General features: G+C 58.3%; 1 protein-coding gene across 1 annotated transcript in view; it reads right to left on the reverse strand.

Moving 5' to 3' along the window:
* Positions 1 to 6,209: 6,209 nt before the first annotated feature.
* Positions 6,210 to 25,746, reverse strand: part of LOC148134005 (integrin alpha-X-like) — a 41,484-nt gene continuing 21,947 nt past the window's right edge. Inside the window, exons 5-6 of the mRNA XM_087985701.1 lie at positions 10,419 to 10,529; positions 6,210 to 6,637 (exon numbers count right to left, since the gene is read on the reverse strand). Coding sequence (XP_087841827.1) covers positions 6,524 to 6,637; positions 10,419 to 10,529 — 225 coding nt within the window. The 3' untranslated portion in view covers positions 6,210 to 6,523. The remainder of the gene's footprint in view (positions 6,638 to 10,418; positions 10,530 to 25,746) is intronic.

Consider the following 25,746-nt stretch of genomic DNA (forward strand, 5'->3'; position numbering starts at 1 on the left):
CTAATCGAGGGGTTCGGGGGGGTTTATATACAGAATAACAGCTCCCCCCGGGGAGGGAGTTACAGACTGGAATCTAATCGAGGGGTTCGGGGGGGTTTATATACAGAATAACAGCTCCCCCCAGGGTGGGAGTTACAGACTGGAATCTAATCGAGGGGTTCGGGGGGGTTTATATACAGAATAACAGCTCCCCCCCCCGGGGAGGGAGTTACAGACTGGAATCTAATCGAGGGGTTCGGGGGGGTTTATATACAGAATAACAGCTCCCCCCCGGGAGGGAGTTACAGACTGGAATCTAATCGAGGGGTTCGGGGGGGGGTTTATATACAGAATAACAGCTCCCCCCGGGGAGGGAGTTACAGACTGGAATCTAATCGAGGGGTTCAGGGGGGTTTATAAACAGAATAACAGCTCCCCCCGGGGAGGGAGTTACAGACTGGAATCTAATCGAGGGGTTCGGGGGGGTTTATATACAGAATAACAGCTCCCCCCCGGGAGGGAGTTACACACTGGAATCTAATCGAGGGGTTCAGGGGGGTTTATAAACAGAATAACAGCTCCCCCCGGGAGGGAGTTACAGACTGGAATCTAATCGAGGGGTTCAGGGGGGTTTATATACAGAATAAGAGCTCCCCGGGAGGGAGTTACAGACTGGAATCTAATCGAGGGGTTCGGGGGGGGGGTTTATATAGAGAATAACAGCTCCCCCCCGGGGAGGGAGTTACAGACTGGAATCTAATCGAGGGGTTCAGGGGGGTTTATAAACAGAATAACAGCTCCCCCCGGGGAGGGAGTTACAGACTGGAATCTAATCGAGGGGTTCGGGGGGGGGTTTATATACAGAATAACAGCTCCCCCCCGGGGAGGGAGTTACAGACTGGAATCTAATCGAGGGGTTCGGGGGGGTTTATATACAGAATAACAGCTCCCCCCCGGGGAGGGAGTTACAGGCTGGAATCTAATCGAGGGGTTCGGGGGGGTTTATATACAGAATAACAGCTCCCCCCTGGGGAGGGAGTTACAGACTGGAATCTAATCGAGGGGTTCGGGGGGGGGTTTATATACAGAATAACAGCTCCCCCCAGGGTGGGAGGTACAGACTGGAATCTAATCGAGGGGTTCGGGGGGGTTTATATACAGAATAACAGCTCCCCCCCGGGGAGGGAGTTACAGACTGGAATCTAATCGAGGGGTTCGGGGGGTTTATATACAGAATAACAGCTCCTCCCGGGGAGGGTGTTACAGACTGGAATCTAATCGAGGGGTTCGGGGGGGTTTATATACAGAATAACAGCTCCCCCCCGGGGAGGGAGTTACAGACTGGAATCTAATCGAGGGGTTCGGGGGGGGGTTTATATACAGAATAACAGCTCCCCCCGGGGAGGGAGTTACAGACTGGAATCTAATCGAGGGGTTCGGGGGGGTTTATATACAGAATAACAGCTCCCCCCCGGGAGGGAGTTACAGACTGGAATCTAATCGAGGGGTTCGGGGGGGTTTATATACAGAATAACAGCTCCCCCCGGGGAGGGAGTTACAGACTGGAATCTAATCGAGGGGTTCGGGGGGGGGTTTATATACAGAATAACAGCTCCCCCCGGGGAGGGAGTTACAGACTGGAATCTAATCGAGGGGTTCGGGGGGGTTTATATACAGAATAACAGCTCTCCCCCCCGGGGAGGGAGTTACAGACTGGAATCTAATCGAGGGGTTCGGGGGTTTTATATACAGAATAACAGATACCCCGGGAGGGAGTTACAGACTGGAATCTTATCGAGGGGTTCGGGGGGGTTTATACACAGAATAACAGATACCCCGGGAGGGAGTTACAGACTGGAATCTTATCGAGGGGTTCGGGGGGGTTTATACACAGAATAACAGATACCCCGGGAGGGAGTTACAGACTGGAATCTAATCGAGGGGTTCGGGGGTTTTATATACAGAATAACAGATACCCCGGGAGGGAGTTACAGACTGGAATCTAATCGAGGGGTTTGGGGGTTTTATATACAGAATAACAGATACCCCGGGAGGGAGTTACAGACTGGAATCTTATCGAGGGGTTCGGGGGGGTTTATACACAGAATAACAGATACCCCGGGAGGGAGTTACAGACTGGAATCTAATCGAGGGGTTCGGGGGGGTTTATATACAGAATAACAGCTCCCCTCGGGGGAGGAGTTACAGACTGGAATCTAATCGAGGGGTTCGGGGGGGTTTATATACAGAATAACAGCTCCCCCCCGGGGAGGGAGTTACAGACTGGAATCTAATCGAGGGGTTCGGGGGGGTTTATATACAGAATAACAGCTCCCCCCGGGGGAGGGAGTTACAGACTGGAATCTAATCGAGGGGTTCGGGGGGGTTTATATACAGAATAACAGCTCCCCCCGGGGAGGGAGTTACAGACTGGAATCTAATCGAGGGGTTCGGGGGGGTTTATATACAGAATAACAGCTCACCCCCCGGGGAGGGAGTTACAGACTGGAATCTAATCGAGGGGTTCGGGGGGGTTTATATACAGAATAACAGCTCCCTGGGAGGGAGTTACAGACCGGAATCTAATCGAGGGGTTCGGGGGGGTTTATATACAGAATAACAGCTCCCCCCCGGGGAGGGAGTTACAGACTGGAATCTAATCGAGGGGTTCGGGGGGGTTTATATACAGAATAACAGCTCCCCCCCCGGGGAGGGAGTTACAGACTGGAATCTAATCGAGGGGTTCGGGGGGGGGGTTTATATACAGAATAACAGATACCCGGGAGGGAGTTACAGACTGGAATCTAATCGAGGGGTTCAGGGGGGGTTTATATACAGAATAACAGCTCCCCCCGGGAGGGAGTTACAGACTGGAATCTAATCGAGGGGTTCGGGGGGGGTTTATATACAGAATAACAGCTCCCCCCCGGGGAGGGAGTTACAGACTGGAATCTAATCGAGGGGTTCGGGGGGGTTTATATACAGAATAACAGCCCCCCCGGGGAGGGAGTTACAGACTGGAATCTAATCGAGGGGTTCGGGGGGGTTTATATACAGAATAACAGCCCCCCCGGGGAGGGAGTTACAGACTGGAATCTAATCGAGGGGTTCGGGGGGGTTTATATACGGAATAACAGCTCCCCCGGGGAGGGAGTTACAGACTGGAATCTAATCGAGGGGTTCGGGGGGGTTTATATACAGAATAACAGCTCCCCCCGGGGAGGGAGTTACAGACTGGAATCTAATCGAGGGGGTCAGGGGGGTTTATATACAGAATAACAGCTCCCCCCGGGGAGGGAGTTACAGACTGGAATCTAATCGAGGGGTTTGGGGGGGGGGGTTATATACAGAATAACAGCTCCCCCCGGGGAGGGAGTTACAGACTGGAATCTAACCGAGGGGTTCGGGGGGGTTTATATACAGAATAACAGATACCCCGGGGAGGGAGTTACAGACTGGAATCTAATCGAGGGGTTGGGGGGGGGTTTATATACAGAATAACAGCTCCCCCCGGGGAGGGAGTTACAGCCTGGAATCTAATCGAGGGGTTCGGGGGGGTTTATATACAGAATAACAGCTCCCCCCGGGAGGGAGTTACAGACTGGAATCTAATCGAGGGGTTCGGGGGGGGTTTATATACAGAATAACAGCTCCCCCCCGGGGAGGGAGTTACAGCCTGGAATCTAATCGAGGAGTTCAGGGGGGGTTTATATACAGAATAACAGCTCCCCCCGGGAGGGAGTTACAGACTGGAATCTAATCGAGGGGTTCGGGGGGGGTTTATATACAGAATAACAGCTCCCCCCGGGGAGGGAGTTACAGCCTGGAATCTAATCGAGGGGTTCAGGGGGGGTTTATATACAGAATAACAGCTCCCCCCGGGAGGGAGTTACAGACTGGAATCTAATCGAGGGGTTCGGGGGGGTTTATATACAGAATAACAGCTCCCCCCCGGGAGGGAGTTACAGACTGGAATCTAATCGAGGGGTTCGGGGGGGGGGGGGTTATATACAGAATAACAGCCCCCCCCCCCGGTGAGTTTTATTACTGACAGTGTCCCTGTCTCTCGGACAGATTGAAGAATTTACTCAGTACATTCAGAGTGTGTGGGACGAAGTGATGTCGGAATCCCGAAAGGGCGATAACACTCACCATTAACTCAGGGGCTGGGGGTCTGACCCGATGTGGATTTACATCAATTCCCTCTCCACCCGCCCCCCCCACCCCTTGGAACTCGCAACCAACATCCCCACCCCCATTCCCCCCCCTCCTCCGTATCCCTCTCTCTGGCTGTCTATCCCTCTCCCTCTACCTCTCTCTCCCCCTCACACTGTCTCTCCCCACCCTTCCCTCTCTGTCTCTCCCTCTCTCTCCCCCTCACTCTGCGACCTCTCTCCCCCCACCCTGTCTTTCCCCCTTTCTGCCTCTCTCACCTCCTCTCTCTCTCTCTCTGTCTTTCCTCCCCCTCCCTCTCCCCTCTATCTCTCCCCCTCTCCCTCCCACTCTCCCTCTGTCTCTCTCTCTCCCCTCTCCCTCCCCTTCTCTCTCTCTCTCTCCCCTCTCCCTCCCTCTGTCTCTCTCCCTCCCTCTGTCTCTCCCCCTCTCGCTGTCTCTCTCTCTCTCTGTCTCTCTCTCTCCTCTCTCTCTCGCCCTCTCTCCCTCTCCCTCTCTCTATTTTTCTCTCTCTATCTCTCTCTCTCTCCCCCTTCTCTCTCTCTCTGTCTCTCTCTCTCCCTCATTCTCTCCCTCTCCCTCTCTCTGTCTCTCTCCCTCATTCTCTCCCTCTCCCTCTCTCCCTCTCCCTCTCTCTGTCTCTCTCTCTCTCCCCCGTCTCTCTGACTCCCTCACCTTTCCCCCCAAAAGCCCTCAATGTGAATAAAGAGATTTTGCGATTAATTGAATTATTATTTCAAGTGTTGTCATTTCAGGAGGGTATTGGGAGAGAGGGGGGGGAGAGAGGGAGAGGGGGGAGAGAGGGGGAGAGGGAGAGGGAGAGGGAGAGGGAGAGGGAGAGAGAGGGAGGGAGAGGGGGGAGAGAGAGGGAGAGGGAGGGGGGAGAGAGAGGGGAGAGAGAGAGAGAGGGGGGAGAGAAGGAGAGAGAGAGAGAGGGGGGGGTGAGAAGGGGAGAGAGAGAGAGAGGGGGAGAGAGGGGGAGAGAGAGAGAGAGGGGGGAGAGAAGGGGAGAGAGAGGGGGAGAGAGGGGGAGAGAAGGAGAGAGAGAGAGAGGAGAGAGAGAGAGAGAGAGGAGGGAGAGACGGGGAGAGAAGGGGAGAGAGAGAGAGAGAGAGAGAGGGGGGAGAGAGAGAGAGGGGGGAGAGAAAGAGAGGGGGAGAGAGGGAAAGGGGAGCGGGGAAGGTGAGGGAGAGAGGGGAGAGAGATGGGGAGAGAGCGGGGAGAGAGAGGGAGAGAGAGGGAGGGGGGAAGAGAGGGAGGGGAGAGAGAGAGAGGGAGGGAGGGAGAGAGGAAGAGAAAGGGTGAGGGAGGGGGGAGAGAAGGGGAGAGAGAGAGAGGGAGAGAAGGGGAGAGAAGGAGAGGGAGAGAGAGGGAGACAGTGGGAGGGAGGGGGGAGAGAAGGAGAGGGAAAGGGGAGTGGGGAAGGTGAGGGAGAGAGGGGAGAGAGAGAGCAGGGGAGAGAGAGAGAGAGAGGGAGAGGGGGAGAGTGGGAGTGAGGGGGGATTGGGAGAGAGGGAGAGAAGGGGAGGGGGAGAGAAGGAGAGGGAGAGAGAGGGAGAGAAAGAGAGGTGGGGGTGGGGGTAGAGATGGGGAGAGAGGGGGAGAGAGGGTGAGAGGGAGGGAGAGATGGAGAGAGAGATGGAGAGGGAGAGTGAGGGGGAGGGGGGAGAGAGAGAGAGAGAGAGAGAGATGGGGAGAGAGAGAGATGGGGAGAGAGAGAGAGAGAGAGAGACAGAGGAGAGGGAGAGAAAGAGGGGAGGTGGGGGGAGAGGAGGGGGGGAGCAAGCTGTTATTTCCAACCCATTGCCCCTCCCTCCCTCCCACCTCACAGGCGAAGACAACTAGCTCCCTAACCCGAGCGCCCACCCCCTCACCTTCTGACAGGATTCTCCCACACTCGCAACTCCCAGTCATTGGGAAGGGGGGGGTCGGATTTCTAGAAACGTCCACCCGCCCACCAAAACCCCACCAACTCTCCCCAGACCCCCTCCCCAAACGCTGCAACGTCGCGAGGAAGTCAAGAACACGTCGATCGGACGGGGAGGCCACACTCGGGAAAACACAACACGTTTATTTCACTGATCGGGGAGCGGGGGAGGTGGGGAGAGAGAGAGAGAGAGAGAGACACACACACACACAAACCCCCGTTACCGCGTGCGCCCGCGCCCATCGCGGAGACAGAGGGGAGGGGGGTGGGGAGGGCGGGAATGACGACGCTCCGGGAGGGCCAGAGCTCAAACTTTCTCAGCCGCGGATCAGGGCAGAGTCGGCGTTTGGCGCGAGCCGCAGGATTGGCTCAGACGGAGACCGGGCGGAGGATCCTCGTGCTCGAGTCGGAGGGAGAGAGAGAGAGAGAGAGAAAGAGAGAGTTTCAAGCTGTTGGAGCCTCGGGGGGAGGATTCAAAGGCTCCCCTGTTCCATCAGCGTCAGCCTGAGTGGGGTCTTCCTTCATTCGATCCTTGTAATCTCGTTTGAAAAAGCCCACCTTGTTCAATTAACGTGAGATACCCAATCAGCAAAATGGGAGAGAGAGGGAGAGAGAGAGAGAGAGAGAGGGGTTACTGAGTGACAGTGTGAGGGAGCTGGATTAACATCAGTAGGGATACAGTCAGTAACACAGGGCCCGAGGGGGGGGAGAGGGGTTACTGAGTGACAGTGTGAGGGAGCTGGATTAACATCAGTAGGGATACAGTCAGTAACACAGGCGCCTGGGGGGGAGAGGGGTTACTGAGTGACAGTGTGAGGGAGCTGGATTAACATCAGTAGGGATACAGTCAGTAACACAGGGCCCTGGGGGGGAGAGGGGTTACTGAGTGACAGTGTGGGGGAGCTGGATTAACATCAGTAGGGATACAGTCAGTAACACAGGGCCCGAGGGGGGGGAGAGGGGTTACTGAGTGACAGTGTGAGGGAGCTGGATTAACATCAGTAGAGATACAGTCAGTAACACAGGGCCCTGGGGGGGAGAGGGGTTACTGAGTGACAGTGTGAGGGAGCTGGATTAACATCAGTAGGGATACAGTCAGTAACACAGGACACTGGGGGGGAGAGGGGTTACTGAGTGACAGTGTGAGGGAGCTGGATTAACATCAGTAGGGATACAGTCAGTAACACAGGGCCCTGGGGGGGAGAGGGGTTACTGAGTGACAGTGTGGGGGAGCTGCATTAACATCAGTAGGGATACAGTCAGTAACACAGGGCCCTGGGGGGGGAGAGGGGTTACTGAGTGACAGTGTGAGGGAGCTGGATTAACATCAGTAGGGACACAGTCAGTAACACAGGGCCCTGGGGGGGGTTACTGAGTGACAGTGTGAGGGAGCTGGATTAACATCAGTAGGGATACAGTCAGTAACACAGGGCACTGGGGGGGAGAGGGGTTACTGAGTGACAGTGTGAGGGAGCTGGATTAACATCAGTAGGGATACAGTCAGTAACACAGGGCCCTGGGGGGGGGGAGAGGGGTTACTGAGTGACAGTGTGGGGGAGCTGGATTAACATCAGTAGGGATACAGTCAGTAACACAGGGCCCTGGGGGGAGAGGGGTTACTGAGTGACAGTGTGGGGGAGCTGGATTAACATCAGTAGGGATACAGTCAGTAACACAGGGCCCTGGGGGGGAGAGGGGTTACTGAGTGACAGTGTGAGGGAGCTGGATTAACATCAGTAGAGATACAGTCAGTAACACAGGGCCCTGGGGGGGAGAGGGGTTACTGAGTGACAGTGTGAGGGAGCTGGATTAACATCAGTAGGGATACAGTCAGTAACACAGGGCGCTGTGGGGGGGAGAGGGGTTACTGAGTGACAGTGTGAGGGAGCTGGATTAACATCAGTAGGGATACAGTCAGTAACACAGGGCCCTGGGGGGGAGAGGGGTTACTGAGTGACAGTGTGAGGGAGCTGGATTAACATCAGTAGGGATACAGTCAGTAACACAGGGCCCTGGGGGGGAGAGGGGTTACTGAGGGACAGTGTGAGGGAGCTGGATTAACATCAGTAGGGATACAGTCAGTAACACAGGGCCCTGGGGGGGGAGAGGGGTTACTGAGTGACAGTGTGAGGGAGCTGGATTAACATCAGTAGGGATACAGTCAGTAACACAGGGCGCTGGGGGGGGAGAGGGGTTACTGAGTGACAGTGTGAGGGAGCTGGATTAACATCAGAAGGGATACAGTCAGTAACACAGGGCAGTGGGGGGGAGAGGGGTTACTGAGTGACAGTGTGAGGGAGCTGGATTAACATCAGTAGGGATACAGTCAGTAACACAGGGCCCTGGGGGGGAGAGGGGTTACTGAGTGACAGTGTGAGGGAGCTGGATTAACATCAGTAGGGATACAGTCAGTAACACAGGGCGCTGGGGGGGGGAGAGGGGTTACTGAGTGACAGTGTGAGGGAGCTGGATTAACATCAGAAGGGATACAGTCAGTAACACAGGGCAGTGGGGGGGAGAGGGGTTACTGAGTGACAGTGTGAGGGAGCTGGATTAACATCAGTAGGGATACAGTCAGTAACACAGGGCCCTGGGGGGGGGGAGAGGGGTTACTGAGTGACAGTGTGAGGGAGCTGGATTAACATCAGTAGGGATACAGTCAGTAACACAGGGCGCTGGGGGGGGGAGAGGGGTTACTGAGTGACAGTGTGAGGGAGCTGGATTAACATCAGAAGGGATACAGTCAGTAACACAGGGCAGTGGGGGGGAGAGGGGTTACTGAGTGACAGTGTGAGGGAGCTGGATTAACATCAGTAGGGATACAGTCAGTAACACAGGGCCCTGGGGGGGAGAGGGGTTACTGAGTGACAGTGTGAGGGAGCTGGATTAACATCAGTAGGGATACAGTCAGTAACAGGGCCCTGGGGGGGAGAGGGGTTACTGAGTGACAGTGTGGGGGAGCTGGATTAACATCAGTAGGGATACAGTCAGTAACACAGGGCCCTGGGGGGGGGAGAGGGGTTACTGAGTGACAGTGTGAGGGAGCTGGATTAACATCAGTAGGGACACAGTCAGTAACACAGGGCGCTGGGGGGGAGAGGGGTTACTGAGTGACAGTGTGAGGGAGCTGGATTAACATCAGTAGGGATACAGTCAGTAACACAGGGCACTGGGGGGGGGAGAGGGGTTACTCAGTGACAGTGTGAGGGAGCTGGATTAACATCAGTAGGGATACAGTCAGTAACACAGGGCGCTGGGGGGGAGAGGGGTTACTGAGTGACAGTGTGGGGGAGCTGGATTAACATCAGTAGGGATACAGTCAGTAACACAGGGAACTGGGGGGGAGAGGGGTTACTGAGTGACAGTGTGAGGGAGCTGGATTAACATCAGTAGAGATACAGTCAGTAACAGGGCGCTGGGGGGGAGAGGGGTTACTGAGTGACAGTGTGAGGGAGCTGGATTAACATCAGTAGGGATACAGTCAGTAACACAGGGCCCTGGGGGGGAGAGGGGTTACTGAGTGACAGTGTGGGGGAGCTGGATTAACAACAGTAGGGATACAGTCAGTAACACAGGGCCCTGGGGGGGAGAGGGGTTACTGAGTGACAGTGTGAGGGAGCTGGATTAACATCAGTAGGGATACAGTCAGTAACACAGGGCGCTGGGGGGGAGAGGGGTTACTGAGTGACAGTGTGAGGGAGCTGGATTAACATCAGTAGGGATACAGTCAGTAACACAGGGCGCTGGGGGGGAGAGGGGTTACTGAGTGACAGTGTGAGGGAGCTGGATTAACATCAGTAGGGATACAGTCAGTAACACAGGCCCCAGGAGAGGGAGAGGGGTTACTGAGTGACAGTGTGAGGGAGCTGGATTAACATCAGTAGGGATACAGTCAGTAACACAGGGCACTGGGGGGGGAGAGGGGTTACTGAGTGACAGTGTGAGGGAGCTGGATTAACATCAGTAGGGATACAGTCAGTAACACAGGGCCCTGGGGGGGGGAGAGGGGTTACTGAGTGACAGTGTGAGGGAGCTGGATTAACATCAGTAGGGATACAGTCAGTAACACAGTGGGCTGGGGATGGGAGAGGGGTTACTGAGTGACAGTGTGAGGGAGCTGGATTAACATCAGTAGGGATACAGTCAGTACCACAGGGGGCTGGGGATGGGAGAGGGGTTACTGAGTGACGGAGATAGCCAGTGTTTACCGAAATACAGCCTGACCGCATGAGCAGGTCGATCTCATAGGGTATCCTTGGCTCAGAGGTGTCGCTGAGATGGTGTGGGGGAGTGAAAGGATGGCTTTGATATCTCGTCCTTCAGTGCAGACGTATCTCACCTTCCAACAGATCAGTCCAATGAGAAGCATCAGGATGAAACCCCCAGCTGTTCCTGCAGCGATGTAGGGGATATAATCCACTTCAATCACCAGCTCCAGCTCAGTCGTGACCTTCAGAACAGACAGACACAGCATGAGTCACCTTCGCAATTCGTCAGACCGCACTCGGAGCCCCGTGTACACTCCCGGTCTGGGTCAGACCGCACTCGGAGCCCCGTGTACACTCCCGGTCTGGGTCAGAGTGCACTCGGAGCCCCGTGTACACTCCCGGTCTGGGTCAGAGTGCACTCGGAGCCCCGTGTACGCTCCCGGTCTGGGTCAGAGTGCACTCGGAGCCCCGTGTACACTCCCGGTCTGGGTCAGAGTGCACTCGGAGCCCCGTGTACACTCCCGGTCTGGGTCAGAGTGCACTCGGAGCCCCGTGTACACTCCCGGTCTGGGTCAGAGTGCACCCGGAGCCCCGTGTACACTCCCGGTCTGGGTCAGACCGCACTCGGAGCCCCGTGTACACTCCCGGTCTGGGTCAGAGTGCACTCGGAGCCCCGTGTACACTCCCGGTCTGGGTCAGAGTGCACTCGGAGCCCCGTGTACACTCCCGGTCTGGGTCAGAGTGCACCCGGAGCCCCGTGTACACTCCCGGTCTGGGTCAGACCGCACTCGGAGCCCCGTGTACACTCCCGGTCTGGGTCAGACCGCACTCGGAGCCCCGTGTACACTCCCGGTCTGGGTCAGACCGCACTCGGAGCCCCGTGTACACTCCCGGTCTGGGTCAGACCGCACTCGGAGCCCCGTGTACGCTCCCGGTCTGGGTCAGACCGCACTCGGAGCCCCGTGTACACTCCCGGTCTGGGTCAGACCGCACTCGGAGCCCCGGGTACACTCCCGGTCTGGGTCAGACCGCACTCGGAGCCCCGTGTACACTCCCGGTCTGGGTCAGAGTGCACTCGGAGCCCCGTGTACACTCCCGGTCTGGGTCAGAGTGCACTCGGAGCCCCGTGTACACTCCCGGTCTGGGTCAGACTGCACTCGGAGCCCCGTGTACACTCCCGGTCTGGGTCAGACCGCACTCGGAGCCCCGTGTACACTCCCGGTCTGGGTCAGACCGCACTCGGAGCCCCGTGTACACTCCCGGTCTGGGTCAGACCGCACTCGGAGCCCCGTGTACACTCCCGGTCTGGGTCAGAGTGCACTCGGAGCCCCGTGTACACTCCCGGTCTGGGTCAGAGTGCACTCGGAGCCCCGTGTACACTCCCGGTCTGGGTCAGACCGCACTCGGAGCCCCGTGTACACTCCCGGTCTGGGTCAGACCGCACTCGGAGCCCCGTGTACACTCCCGGTCTGGGTCAGACCGCACTCGGAGCCCCGTGTACACTCCCGGTCTGGGTCAGAGTGCACTCGGAGCCCCGTGTACACTCCCGGTCTGGGTCAGACCGCACTCGGAGCCCCGTGTACACTCCCGGTCTGGGTCAGACCGCACTCGGAGCCCCGGGTACACTCCCGGTCTGGGTCAGACCGCACTCGGAGCCCCGTGTACACTCCCGGTCTGGGTCAGACCGCACTCGGAGCCCCGTGTACACTCCCGGTCTGGGTCAGAGTGCACTCGGAGCCCCGTGTACACTCCCGGTCTGGGTCAGACCGTACTCGGAGCCCCGTGTACACTCCCGGTCTGGGTCAGAGTGCACTCGGAGCCCCGTGTACACTCCCGGTCTGGGTCAGAGTGCACTCGGAGCCCCGTGTACACTCCCGGTCTGGGTCTGAGTGCACTCGGAGCCCCGTGTACACTCCCGGTCTGGTTCAGAGTGCACTCGGGGCCCCGTGTACACTCCCGGTCTGGGTCAGACCGCACTCGGAGCCCCGTGTACACTCCCGGACTGGGTCAGAGTGCACTCGGAGCCCCGTGTACACTCCCGGTCTGGGTCAGACCGCACTCGGAGCCCCGTGTACACTCCCGGTCTGGGTCAGTCCGCACTCGGAGCCCCGTGTACACTCCCGGTCTGGGTCAGACCGCACTCGGAGCCCCGTGTACACTCCCGGTCTGGGTCAGACCGCACTCGGAGCCCCGTGTACACTCCCGGTCTGGGTCAGACCGCACTCGGAGCCCCGTGTACACTCCCGGTCTGGGTCAGACCGCACTCGGAGCCCCGTGTACACTCCCGGTCTGGGTCAGAGTGCACTCGGAGCCCCGTGTACACTCCCGGTCTGGGTCAGACCGCACTCGGAGCCCCGTGTACACTCCCGGTCTGGGTCAGTCCGCACTCGGAGCCCCGTGTACACTCCCGGTCTGGGTCAGACCGCACTCGGAGCCCCGTGTACACTCCCGGTCTGGGTCAGACCGCACTCGGAGCCCCGTGTACACTCCCGGTCTGGGTCAGACCGCACTCGGAGCCCCGTGTACACTCCCGGTCTGGGTCAGACCGCACTCGGAGCCCCGTGTACACTCCCGGTCTGTGTCAGAGTGCACTCGGAGCCCCGTGTACACTCCCGGTCTGGGTCAGACCGCACTCGGAGCCCCGTGTACACTCCCGGTCTGGGTCAGAGTGCACTCGGAGCCCCGTGTACACTCCCGGTCTGGGTCAGAGTGCACTCGGAGCCCCGTGTACACTCCCGGTCTGGGTCAGAGTGCACTCGGAGCCCCGTGTACACTCCCGGTCTGGGTCAGACCGCACTCGGAGCCCCGTGTACACTCCCGGTCTGGGTCAGACCGCACTCGGAGCCCCGTGTACACTCCCGGTCTGGGTCAGACCGCACTCCGAGCCCCGTGTACACCCCCGGTCTGGGTCAGACCGCACTCGGAGCCCCGTGTACACCCCCGGTCTGGGTCAGACCGCACTCGGAGCCCCGTGTACACTCCCGGTCTGGGTCAGACCGCACTCGGAGCCCCGTGTACACTCCCGGTCTGGGTCAGAGTGCACTCGGAGCCCCGTGTACACTCCCGGTCTGGGTCAGAGTGCACTCAGAGCCCCGTGTACACTCCCGGTCTGGGTCAGAGTGCACTCGGAGCCCCGAGATAGGGAGGGGGTGTAGGGGGTTACAGAGACAGGGAGGGGGTGTAGGGGGTTACAGAGATAGGGAGTGGGTCTAGGGGGTTACAGAGATAGGGAGGGGGTGTAGGGGGTTACAGAGACAGGGAGGGGGTGTAGGGGGTTACAGAGATAGGGAGTGGGTCTAGGGGGTTACAGAGATAGGGAGGGGGTGTAGGGGGTTACAGAGATAGGGAGGGGGTGTAGGGGGGTTACAGAGATAAGGAGGGGGTGTAGTGGGTTACAGAGATAGGGAGAGGGTGTAGGGGGGTTACAGAGATAGGGAGGGGGTGTAGGGGATTACAGAGATAGGGAGAGGGTGTAGACGGTTACAGAGACAGGGAGGGGGTGTAGGGGGTTACAGGGATAGGGAGGGGGTGTAGGAGGTTACAGAGACAGGGATGGGTTGTAGGGGGTTACAGAGATAGGGAGGGGGTGTGGGGGGTTACAGAGATAGGGAGTGGGTTTAGGGGGTTACAGAGATAGGGAGTGGGTTTAGGGGGTTACAGAGATAGGGAGGTGGTGTAGGGGGTTACAGAGATAGGGAGTGGGTTTAGGGGGTTACAGGGATAGGGAGGGGGTGTAGGGGGTTACAGAGACAGGGAGGGGGTGTAGGGGGTTACAGAGATAGGGAGTGGGTTTAGGGGGTTACAGAGATAGGGAGGGGGTGTAGGGGGTTACAGAGATAGGGAGGGGGTGTAGGGGGTTACAGAGATAGGGAGGGGTTGTAGGGGGTTACAGAGATAGGGAGGGGGTGTAGGGGGGGTTACAGAGACAGGGAGGGGGTGTAGGGGGTTACAGAGATAGGGAGGGGGTGTAGGGGGGTTACAGAGACAGGGAGGGGGTGTAGGGGGCTACAGAGATAGGGAGGGGTTGTAGGGGGGTTACAGAGATAGGGAGGGGGTGTAGGGGGTTACAGAGATAGGGAGGGGGTGTAGGGGGGTTACAGAGACAGGGAGGGGGTGTAGGGGGTTAGAGAGACAGGGAGGGGGAGAAGGGGTGTTACAGAGATAGGGAGGGGGTGTAGGGGGGTTACAGAGACAGGGAGGGGGTGTAGGGGGTTACAGAGATAGGGAGTGGGTTTAGGGGGTTACAGAGATAGGGAGGGGGTGTAGGGGGGGTTACAGAGACAGGGAGGGGGTGTAGGGGGTTACAGAGATAGGGAGGGGGTGTAGGGGGTTACAGAGATAGGGAGGGGGGGTAGTGGGGTTACAGGGATAGGGAGGAGGTGTAGGGGGGTTCCAGGGATAGGGAGGTGGTGTAGGGGGTTACAGGGATAGGGAGGGGGTGTAGGGGGGTTACAGGGATAGGGAGGGGGTGTAGGGGGTTACAGAGATAGGGAGGGGGTGTAGGGGGGTTACAGGGATAGGGAGGGGGTGTAGGGGGTTACAGAGATAGGGAGAGTGTGTAGGGGGTTACAGGGATAGGGAGGGGGTGTATGGGGTTACAGGGATAGGGAGGGGGTGTTGGGGGTTACAGAGATAGGGAGGGGGTGTAGGGGGGTTACAGAGATAGGGAGGGGGTGTAGGGGGGTTACAGGGATAGGGAGGGGGTGTATGGGGTTACAGGGATAGGGAGGGGATGTATGGGGTTACAGGGATAGGGAGGGGGTGTAGGGGGTTACAGAGATAGGGAGGGGGTGTAGGGGGGTTACAGGGATAGGGAGGGGGTGTAGGGGGTTACAGAGATAGGGAGAGTGTGTAGGGGGTTACAGATATAGGGAGGGGGTGTAGGGGGGTTACAGGGATAGGGAGGGGGTGTTGGGGGTTACAGAGATAGGGAGGGGGTGTAGGGGGGTTACAGGGATAGGGAGGGGGTGTAGGGGCCTACAGAGATAGGGAGTGTGTGTCGGGGGTTACAGGGATAGGGAGGGGGTGTAGGTGGTTACAGAGATAGGGAGGGGGTGTAGGGGGGTTACAGGGATAGGGAGGGGGTGTAGGGGGTTACAGAGAAAGGGAGGGGGTGTAGGGGGGTTACAGGGATAGGGAGGGGGTGTAGGGGGTTACAGGGATAGGGAGGGGATGTAGGGGTTTACAGGGATAGGGAGGGGGTGTATGGGGTTACAGGGATAGGGAGGGGGTGTAGGGGGTTACAGAGATAGGGAGGGGGTGTAGGGGGGTTACAGAGATAGGGAGGGGGTGTAGGGGGTTACAGGGATAGGGAAGGGGTGTAGGGGGTTACAGAGATAGGGAGGGGGTGTAGGGGGTTACAGAGATAGGGAGTGGGTTTAGGGGGTTACAGAGATAGGGAGGGGGTGTAGGGGGTTACAGGGATAGGGAGGGGGTGTAGGGGGTTACAGAGATAGGGAGGGGGTGTATGGGGTTACAGAGATAGGGAGGGGGTGTAGGGGGTTACAGGGATAGGGAGGGGGTGTAGGGGGTTACAGAGATAGGGAGGGGGTGTAGGGGATACAGAGATAGGGAGGGGGTGTAGGGGGTTACAGAGACAGGGAGGGGTTGTAGGGGGTTACAGGGATAGGGAGGGGGCGCTGGGGTTTACAGAGATAGGGAGGGGGTGTAGGGGGTTACAGAGATAGGGAGGGGGTGTAGGGGGTTACAGGGATAGGGAGGGGGTGTAGGGGAGTTACAGAGATAGGCAGCGGGTGTAGTGGGTTACAGAGATAGGGAGGGGGGGGTAGGGGGGTTACAGGGATAGGGAGTGGGTTTTGGGGGGTTACAGAGATAGGGAGGGGGTGTAGGGGGTTACAGAGATCGGGAGGGGGTTTATGGGTTTACAGAGATAGGGAGGGGGTGTAGGGAGGGTTACAGAGACAGGGAGGGGGTGTAGGGGGTTACAGGGATAGGGAGGGGGTGTAGGGGGTTACAGAGATAGGGAGAGGGTGTAGGGGGTTACAGGGATAGGGAGGGGGTGTAGGGGGTTACAGAGACAGGGAGGGGGTGTCGGGGGTTACAGAGATAGGGAGGGGGTGTAGGGGGTTACAGAGATAGGGAGAGGGTGTAGGGGGTTACAGGGATAGGGAGGGGGTGTAGGGGGTTACAGAGACAGGGAGGGGGTGTAGGGGGTTACAGAGATAGGGAGGGGGTGTTGGGGGTTACAGAGACAGGGAGGGGGTGTAGGGGGTTACAGGGATAGGGAGGGGGTGTAGGGGGTTACAGAGATAGCGAGGGGGTTTAGGGGGTTACAGGGATAGGGAGGGGGTGTTGGGGTTTACAGGGATAGGGAGGGGGTGTAGGGGGTTACAGAGATAGGGAGGGGGTGTAGTGGGTTACAGAGATAGGGAGGGGGTTTAGGGGGTTACAGGGATAGGGAGGGGGTGTTGGGGTTTACAGGGATAGGGAAGGGGGTGTAGGGGGTTACAGGGATAGGGAGTGGGTTTAGTGGGTTACAGAGATAGGGAGTGGGTTTAGGGGGTTACAGGGATAGGGAGGGGGTGTAGGGGGTGTACAGAGATAGGGAGCGAGTGTTGGGGTTTACAGAGATAGGGAGGGGGTGTAGTGGGGTTACAGGGATAGGGAGGGGGTGAAGGGGGGTTACAGGGATAGGGAGGGGGTGTAGGGGGTTACAGGGATAGGGAGGTGGTGTAGGGGGGTTACAGGGATAGGGAGTGGGTGTAGGGGGTTACAGGGATAGGGAGGGGGTGTAGGGGGGTTACAGAGATAGGGAGGGGGTGAAGGGGGTTACAGAGATAGGGAGGGGGTGTAGGTGGTTACAGGGATAGGGAGGTGGTGTAGGGGGGTTACAGGGATAGGGAGTGGGTGTAGGGGGTTACAGAGATAGGGAGGGGGTGTAGGGGGGTTACAGGGATAGGGAGGGGGTGTAGGGGGTTACAGAGATAGGGAGGGGGTGTAGGGGGGTTACAGAGATAGGGAGGGGGTGTATGGGGTTACAGGGATAGGGAGGGGGTGTAGGGGGTTACAGAGATAGGGAGGGGGTGTAGGGAGGTTACAGGGATAGGGAGGGGGTGTAGGGGGTTACAGAGATAGGGAGGGGGTGTAGGGGGTTACAGGGATAGAGAGGGGGTGTAGGGAGGGTTACAGAGACAGGGAGTGGGTTTAGGGGGTTACAGAGATAGTGAGGACGTGTAGGGGGATTACAGAGATAGGGAGGGGGTGTAGGGGGTTACAGAGATAGGGAGGGTGTGTAGGGGGTTACAGAGATAGGGAGGGGGTGTACGGGGTTACAGAGATAGGGAGGGGGGGTAGCGGGGTTACAGAGATAGGGAGGGCGTCTAGGGGGGTTACAGAGATAGGGAGGGGGGGTAGCGGGGTTACAGAGATAGGGAGGGGGTGTAGGGGGTTACAGAGATAGGGAGGGGGTCTAGGGGGGTTACAGAGATAGGGAGGGGGGGTAGCGGGGTTACAGAGATAGGGAGGGGGTGTTGGGGTTTACAGAGATAGGGAGGGGGTGTCGTGGGTACAGAGATAGGGAGGGGGGGTAGGGGGGTTAAAGGGATGGGGAGTGGGTTTAGGGGGTTACAGAGATAGGGAGGGAGTCTAGGGGGGTTACAGAGATAGGGAGGGGGTGTAGGGGGTGACAGAGACAGGGAGAGGGTGTAGGGGGTTACAGAGATAGGGAGGGGGTGTAGGGGGTTAAAGAGATAGGGAGGGGGTGTAGGGAGGGTTTCAGAGACAGGGAGGGGGTGTAGGGGGCTACAGAGATAGGGAGGGGGTGTAGGGGGTTACAGGGATAGGGAGGGGGTGTAGGGGGTTACAGAGATAGGGAGGAGGTTTAGGGGGTTACAGAGATAGAGAGTGGGTTTAGGGGGTTACAGAGACAGGGAGGTGGTGTAGGGGGTTACAGAGATAGGGAGTGGGTTTAGGGGGTTACAGGGATAGGGAGGGGGTGTAGGGGGTTACAGAGACAGGGAGGGGGTGTAGGGGGTTACAGAGATAGGGAGTGGGTTTAGGGGGTTACAGAGATAGGGAGGGGGTGTAGGGGGTTACAGAGATAGGGAGGGGGTGTAGGGGGTTACAGAGATAGGGAGGGGTTGTAGGGGGTTACAGAGATAGGGAGGGGGTGTAGGGGGGGTTACAGAGACAGGGAGGGGGTGTAGGGGGTTACAGAGATAGGGAGGGGGTGTAGGGGGGTTACAGAGACAGGGAGGGGGTGTAGGGGGCTACAGAGATAGGGAGGGGTTGTAGGGGGGTTACAGAGATAGGGAGGGGGTGTAGGGGGTTACAGAGATAGGGAGGGGGTGTAGGGGGGTTACAGAGACAGGGAGGGGGTGTAGGGGGTTACAGAGACAGGGAGGGGGAGAAGGGGTGTTACAGAGATAGGGAGGGGGTGTAGGGGGTTACAGAGACAGGGAGGGGGTGTAGGGGGTTACAGAGACAGGGAGGGGGTGTAGGGGGTTACAGAGATAGGGAGTGGGTTTAGGGGGTTACAGAGATAGGGAGTGGGTTTAGGGGGTTACAGAGATAGGGAGGGGGTGTAGGGGGGGTTACAGAGACAGGGAGGGGGTGTAGGGGGTTACAGAGATAGGGAGGGGGTGTAGGGGGTTACAGAGATAGGGAGGGGGGGTAGTGGGGTTACAGGGATAGGGAGGAGGTGTAGGGGGGTTCCAGGGATAGGGAGGTGGTGTAGGGGGTTACAGGGATAGGGAGGGGGTGTAGGGGGGTTACAGGGATAGGGAGGGGGTGTAGGGGGTTACAGAGATAGGGAGGGGGTGTAGGGGGGTTACAGGGATAGGGAGGGGGTGTAGGGGGTTACAGAGATAGGGAGAGTGTGTAGGGGGTTACAGGGATAGGGAGGGGGTGTATGGGGTTACAGGGATAGGGAGGGGGTGTTGGGGGTTACAGAGATAGGGAGGGGGTGTAGGGGGGTTACAGAGATAGGGAGGGGGTGTAGGGGGGTTACAGGGATAAGGAGGGGGTGTATGGGGTTACAGGGATAGGGAGGGGATGTATGGGGTTACAGGGATAGGGAGGGGGTGTAGGGGGTTACAGAGATAGGGAGGGGGTGTAGGGGGGTTACAGGGATAGGGAGGGGGTGTAGGGGGTTACAGAGATAGGGAGAGTGTGTAGGGGGTTACAGATATAGGGAGGGGGTGTAGGGGGGTTACAGGGATAGGGAGGGGGTGTTGGGGGTTACAGAGATAGGGAGGGGGTGTAGGGGGGTTACAGGGATAGGGAGGGGGTGTAGGGGCCTACAGAGATAGGGAGTGTGTGTCGGGGGTTACAGGGATCGGGAGGGGGTGTAGGTGGTTACAGAGATAGGGAGGGGGTGTAGGGGGGTTACAGGGATAGGGAGGGGGTGTAGGGGGTTACAGAGAAAGGGAGGGGGTGTAGGGGGGTTACAGGGATAGGGAGGGGGTGTAGGGGGTTACAGGGATAGGGAGGGGATGTAGGGGATTACAGGGATAGGGAGGGGGTGTATGGGGTTACAGGGATAGGGAGGGGGTGTAGGGGGTTACAGAGATAGGGAGGGGGTGTAGGGGGGTTACAGAGATAGGGAGGGGGTGTAGGGGGTTACAGGGATAGGGAAGGGGTGTAGGGGGTTACAGAGATAGGGAGGGGGTGTAGGGGGTTACAGAGATAGGGAGTGGGTTTAGGGGGTTACAGAGATAGGGAGGGGGTGTAGGGGGTTACAGGGATAGGGAGGGGGTGTAGGGGGTTACAGAGATAGGGAGGGGGTGTATGGGGTTACAGAGATAGGGAGGGGGTGTAGGGGGTTACAGGGATAGGGAGGGGGTGTAGGGGGTTACAGAGATAGGGAGGGGGTGTAGGGGATACAGAGATAGGGAGGGTGTGTAGGGGGTTACAGAGACAGGGAGGGGTTGTAGGGGGTTACAGGGATAGGGAGGGGGCGCTGGGGTTTACAGAGATAGGGAGGGGGTGTAGGGGGTTACAGAGATAGGGAGGGGGTGTAGGGGGTTACAGGGATAGGGAGGGGGTGTAGGGGAGTTACAGAGATAGGCAGCGGGTGTAGTGGGTTACAGAGATAGGGAGGGGGGGGTAGGGGGGTTACAGGGATAGGGAGTGGGTTTTGGGGGGTTACAGAGATAGGGAGGGGGTGTAGGGGGTTACAGAGATAGGGAGAGGGTGTAGGGGGTTACAGAGATAGGGAGTGGGTTTATGGGTTTACAGAGATAGGGAGGGGGTGTAGGGAGGGTTACAGAGACAGGGAGGGGGTGTAGGGGGTTACAGGGATAGGGAGGGGGTGTAGGGGGTTACAGAGATAGGGAGAGGGTGTAGGGGGTTACAGGGATAGGGAGGGGGTGTAGGGGGTTACAGAGACAGGGAGGGGGTGTCGGGGGTTACAGAGATAGGGAGGGGGTGTAGGGGGTTACAGAGATAGGGAGAGGGTGTAGGGGGTTACAGGGATAGGGAGGGGGTGTAGGGGGTTACAGAGACAGGGAGGGGGTGTAGGGGGTTACAGAGATAGGGAGGGGGTGTTGGGGGTTACAGAGACAGGGAGGGGGTGTAGGGGGTTACAGGGATAGGGAGGGGGTGTAGGGGGTTACAGAGATAGCGAGGGGGTTTAGGGGGTTACAGGGATAGGGAGGGGGTGTTGGGGTTTACAGGGATAGGGAAGGGGGTGTAGGGGGTTACAGAGATAGGGAGGGGGTGTAGGGGGTTACAGGGATAGGGAAGGGGGTGTAGGGGGTTACAGAGATAGGGAGGGGGTGTAGGGGGTTACAGGGATAGGGAGTGGGTTTAGTGGGTTACAGAGATAGGGAGTGGGTTTAGGGGGTTACAGGGATAGGGAGGGGGTGTAGGGGGTGTACAGAGATAGGGAGCGAGTGTTGGGGTTTACAGAGATAGGGAGGGGGTGTAGTGGGGTTACAGGGATAGGGAGGTGGTGTAGGGGGTTACAGGGATAGGGAGGTGGTGTAGGGGGGTTACAGGGATAGGGAGTGGGTGTAGGGGGTTACAGGGATAGGGAGGGGGTGTAGGGGGGTTACAGAGATAGGGAGGGGGTGAAGGGGGTTACAGAGATAGGGAGGGGGTGTAGGGGGTTACAGGGATAGGGAGGTGGTGTAGGGGGGTTACAGGGATAGGGAGTGGGTGTAGGGGGTTACAGAGATAGGGAGGGGGTGTAGGGGGGTTACAGGGATAGGGAGGGGGTGTAGGGGGTTACAGAGATAGGGAGGGGGTGTAGGGGGGTTACAGAGATAGGGAGGGGGTGTATGGGGTTACAGGGATAGGGAGGGGGTGTAGGGGGTTACAGAGATAGGGAGGGGGTGTAGGGGGGTTACAGGGATAGGGAGGGGGTGTAGGGGGTTACAGAGATAGGGAGGGGGTGTAGGGGGTTACAGGGATATGGAGGGGGTGTAGGGAGGGTTACAGAGACAGGGAGTGGGTTTAGGGGGTTACAGAGATAGTGAGGACGTGTAGGGGGATTACAGAGATAGGGAGGGGGTGTAGGGGGTTACAGAGATAGGGAGGGTGTGTAGGGGGTTACAGAGATAGGGAGGGGGTGTACGGGGTTACAGAGATAGGGAGGGGGGGTAGCGGGGTTACAGAGATAGGGAGGGGGTCTAGGGGGGTTACAGAGATAGGGAGGGGGGGTAGCGGGGTTACAGAGATAGGGAGGGGGTGTAGGGGGTTACAGAGATAGGGAGGGGGTGTTGGGGTTTACAGAGATAGGGAGGGGGTGTCGTGGGTACAGAGATAGGGAGGGGGGGTAGGGGGGTTAAAGGGATGGGGAGTGGGTTTAGGGGGTTACAGAGATAGGGAGGGAGTCTAGGGGGGTTACAGAGATAGGGAGGGGGTGTAGGGGGTGACAGAGACAGGGAGGGGGTGTAGGGGGTTACAGAGATAGGGAGGGGGTGTAGGGGGTTAAAGAGATAGGGAGGGGGTGTAGGGAGGGTTTCAGAGACAGGGAGGGGGTGTAGGGGGCTACAGAGATAGGGAGGGGGTGTAGGGGGTTACAGGGATAGGGAGGGGGTGTAGGGGGTTACAGAGATAGGGAGGAGGTTTAGGGGGTTACAGAGATAGAGAGTGGGTTTAGGGGGTTACAGAGACAGGGAGGGGGAGTAGGGGGGTTACAGAGATAGGGAGGGGGTGTAGGGGGGTTACAGGGATAGGGAGGGGGTGTAGGGGGTTACAGAGATAGGGAGGGGGTGTAGGGAGGGTTACAGAGACAGGGAGGGGGTGTAGGGGGTTACAGGGATAGGGAGTAGGTTTAGGGGGTTACAGAGATAGGGAGGGGGTGTAGGGGGTTACAGAGACAGGGAGGGGGTGTAGGGGGTTACAGGGATAGGGAGTGGGTTTAGTGGGTTACAGAGATAGGGAGTGGGTTTAGAGGGTTACAGGGATAGGGAGGGGGTGTTGGGGTTTACAGGGATAGGGAAGGGGGTGTAGGGGGTTACAGGGATAGGGAGGGGGTGTAGGGGGTGTACAGAGATAGGGAGCGGGTGTAGGGGGGTTACAGAGATAGGGAGTGGGTTTAGGGGGGTTACAGGGATAGGGAGGGGGTGTTGGGGTTTACAGGGATAGGGAGTGGGTTTAGGGGGTTACAGGGATAGGGAGGGGGGGAAGGGGGTTACAGAGATAGGGAGGGGGTGTCGGGGGTAACAGGGATAGGGAGGAGGTGTAGGGGGTTACAGAGATAGGGAGGGGGTGTAGGGGGTTACAGAGATAGGGAGGGGGTGTAGGGGGTTACAGAGATAGGGAGGGGGTTTAGGGGGTTACAGAGATAGGGAGGGGGTGTAGGGGGTTACAGAGATAGGGAGGGGGTGAATGGGGTTACAGGGATAGGGAGGGGGTGTAGGGGGTTACAGGGATAGGGAGGGGGTGTAGGGGGTTACAGAGATAGGGAGGGGGTGTAGGGGGTTACAGAGATAGGGAGAGTGTGTCGGGGGTTACAGGGATAGGGAGGGGGAGTAGGGGGTTACAGAGATAGGGAGGGGGTGTAGGGGGTTACAGAGATAGGGAGGGGGTGTAGGGGTGTTACAGAGATAGGGAGGGGGTGTAGGGGGTTACAGAGATAGGGAGGGGGTGTAGGGGGTTACAGAGATAGGGAGAGTGTGTCGGGGGTTACAGGGATAGGGAGCGGGTGTAGGGGGTTACAGAGATAGGGAGGGGGTGTAGGGGTGTTACAGGGATAGGGAGGGGGTGTAGGGGGTTACAGAGATAGGGAGGGGGTGTAGGGGGTTACACGGATAGGGAGGGGGTGTAGGGAGGGTTACAGAGACAGGGAGTGGGTTTAGGGGGTTACAGAGATAGGGAGGAGGTGTAGGGGGATTACAGAGATAGGGAGGGGGTGTAGGGGGTTACAGGGATAGGGAGGGGGTGTAGGGGGTTACAGAGATAGGGAGGGGGTGTAGGGGGTTACAGAGATAGGGAGGGGGTGTAGGGGGTTACAGGGATAGGGAGGGGGTGTAGGGGGCTACAGAGATAGGGAGGGGGCGTTGGGGTTTACAGAGATAGGGAGGAGGTGTAGGGGGTTACAGAGATAGGGAGGGGGTGTAGGGGGGTTACAGAGATAGGGAAGGGGTGTAGGGGGGTTACAGAGATAGGGAGGGGGTGTAGGGGGTTACAGGGATAGGGAGGGGGTGTAGGGGGCTACAGAGATAGGGAGGGGGCGTTGGGGTTTACAGAGATAGGGAGGAGGTGTGGGGGGTTACAGAGATAGGGAGGGGGTGTAGGGGGGTTACAGAGATAGGGAGGGGGTGTAGGGGGGTTACAGAGATAGGGAGGGGGTGTAGGGGGTTACAGAGATAGGGAGGGGGCGTTGGGGTTTACAGAGATAGGGAGGAGGTGTAGGGGGTTACAGAGACAGGGAGGGGGTGTAGGGGGGTTACAGAGATAGGGAGGGGGGGTAGCGGGGTTACAGAGATAGGGAGGGGGTGTTGGGGTTTACAGAGATAGGGAGGGGGTGTCGTGGGTTACAGAGATAGGGAGGGGGGGTAGGGGGGTTACAGGGATAGGGAGTGGGTTTAGGGGGTTACAGAGATAGGGAGGGGGTCTAGGGAGGTTACAGGGATAGGGAGGGGGTGTAGGGAGGGTCACAGAGACAGGGAGGGAGTGTAGGAGGATTACAGAGATAGGGAGGGGGTGTAGGGGGTTACAGAGACAGGGAGGGGCTGTAGGGGGTTACAGAGATAGGGAGGGGGTGTAGGGGGTTACAGGGATAGGGAGTGGGTTTATGGGGTTACAGAGATAGGGAGGGGGTGTAGGGAGGGTTTCAGAGACAGGGAGGGGGTGTAGGGGGCTACAGAGATAGGGAGGGGGTGTTGGGGGTTACAGAGATAGGGAGGGGGTGTCGGGGGGTTACAGAGATAGGGAGGGGGTGTAGGGGGTTATAGAGACAGGGAGGGGGTTTAGGGGGTTACAGGGATAGGGAGGGGGTGTAGGGGGTTACAGAGATAGGGAGGGGTTGTAGGGGGTTACAGAGACAGGGAGGGGGTGCAGGGGGTTACAGAGATAGGGAGGGGGTGTAGGGGGTTTACAGGGATAGGGAGGGGGTGTAGGGGGTTACAGAGATAGGGAGGGGTTGTAGGGGGTTACAGAGACAGGGAGGGGGTGCAGGGGGTTACAGAGATAGGGAGGGGTTGTAGGGGGTTACAGAGACAGGGAGGGGGTGCAGGGGGTTACAGAGATAGGGAGGGGGTGTAGGGGGTTTACAGATATAGGGAGGGGGTGTAGGGGGTTACAGCGATAGGGAGGGGGTGTAGGGGCTGTACAGAGACAGGGAGGGGGTGTAGGGGGGTTACAGAGATAGGGAGGGGGTGTAGGGGGGTTACAGAGATAGGGAGGGGGTGTCAGGGGTTACAGAGACAGGGAGGGGGTGTAGGGGGTTACAGAGATAGGGAGGGGTTGTAGGGGGTTACAGAGACAGGGAGGGGGTGTAGGGGGTTACAGGGATAGGGAGTGGGTTTAGTGGGTTACAGGGATAGGGAGGGGGTATAGGGGGTTACAGGGATAGGGAGGGGGTGTTGGGGTTTACAGGGATAGGGAAGGGGGTGGAGGGGGTTACAGGGATAGGGTGGGGGTGTAGGGGGTTACAGGGATAGGGAGGGGGTGTAGGGGGTGTACAGAGATAGGGAGGGGTTGTAGGGGGTTACAGAGACAGGGAGGGGGTGTAGGGGGTTACAGGGATAGGGAGTGGGTTTAGTGGGTTACAGGGATAAGGAGGGGGTATAGGGGGTTACAGGGATAGGGAGGGGGTGTTGGGGTTTACAGGGATAGGGAAGGGGGTGGAGGGGGTTACAGGGATAGGGAGCGGGTGTAGGGGGTGAACAGAGATAGGGAGGGGGTGTAGGGGGTTACAGAGATAGGGAGAGTGTGTTGGGGGTAACAGGGATAGGGAGGGGGTGTAGGGGGTTACAGGGATAGGGAGGGGGTGTAGGGAGGGTTACAGAGACAGGGAGTGGGTTTAGGGGGTTACAGAGACAGGGAGGG

The sequence above is a fragment of the Chiloscyllium plagiosum genome, unplaced genomic scaffold (genome assembly GCF_037043375.1).
Source record: "Chiloscyllium plagiosum isolate Xiang-an unplaced genomic scaffold, Cpla_swu_hap1 HiC_scaffold_127, whole genome shotgun sequence".
NCBI classification, from domain to species: domain Eukaryota; kingdom Metazoa; phylum Chordata; class Chondrichthyes; order Orectolobiformes; family Hemiscylliidae; genus Chiloscyllium; species Chiloscyllium plagiosum.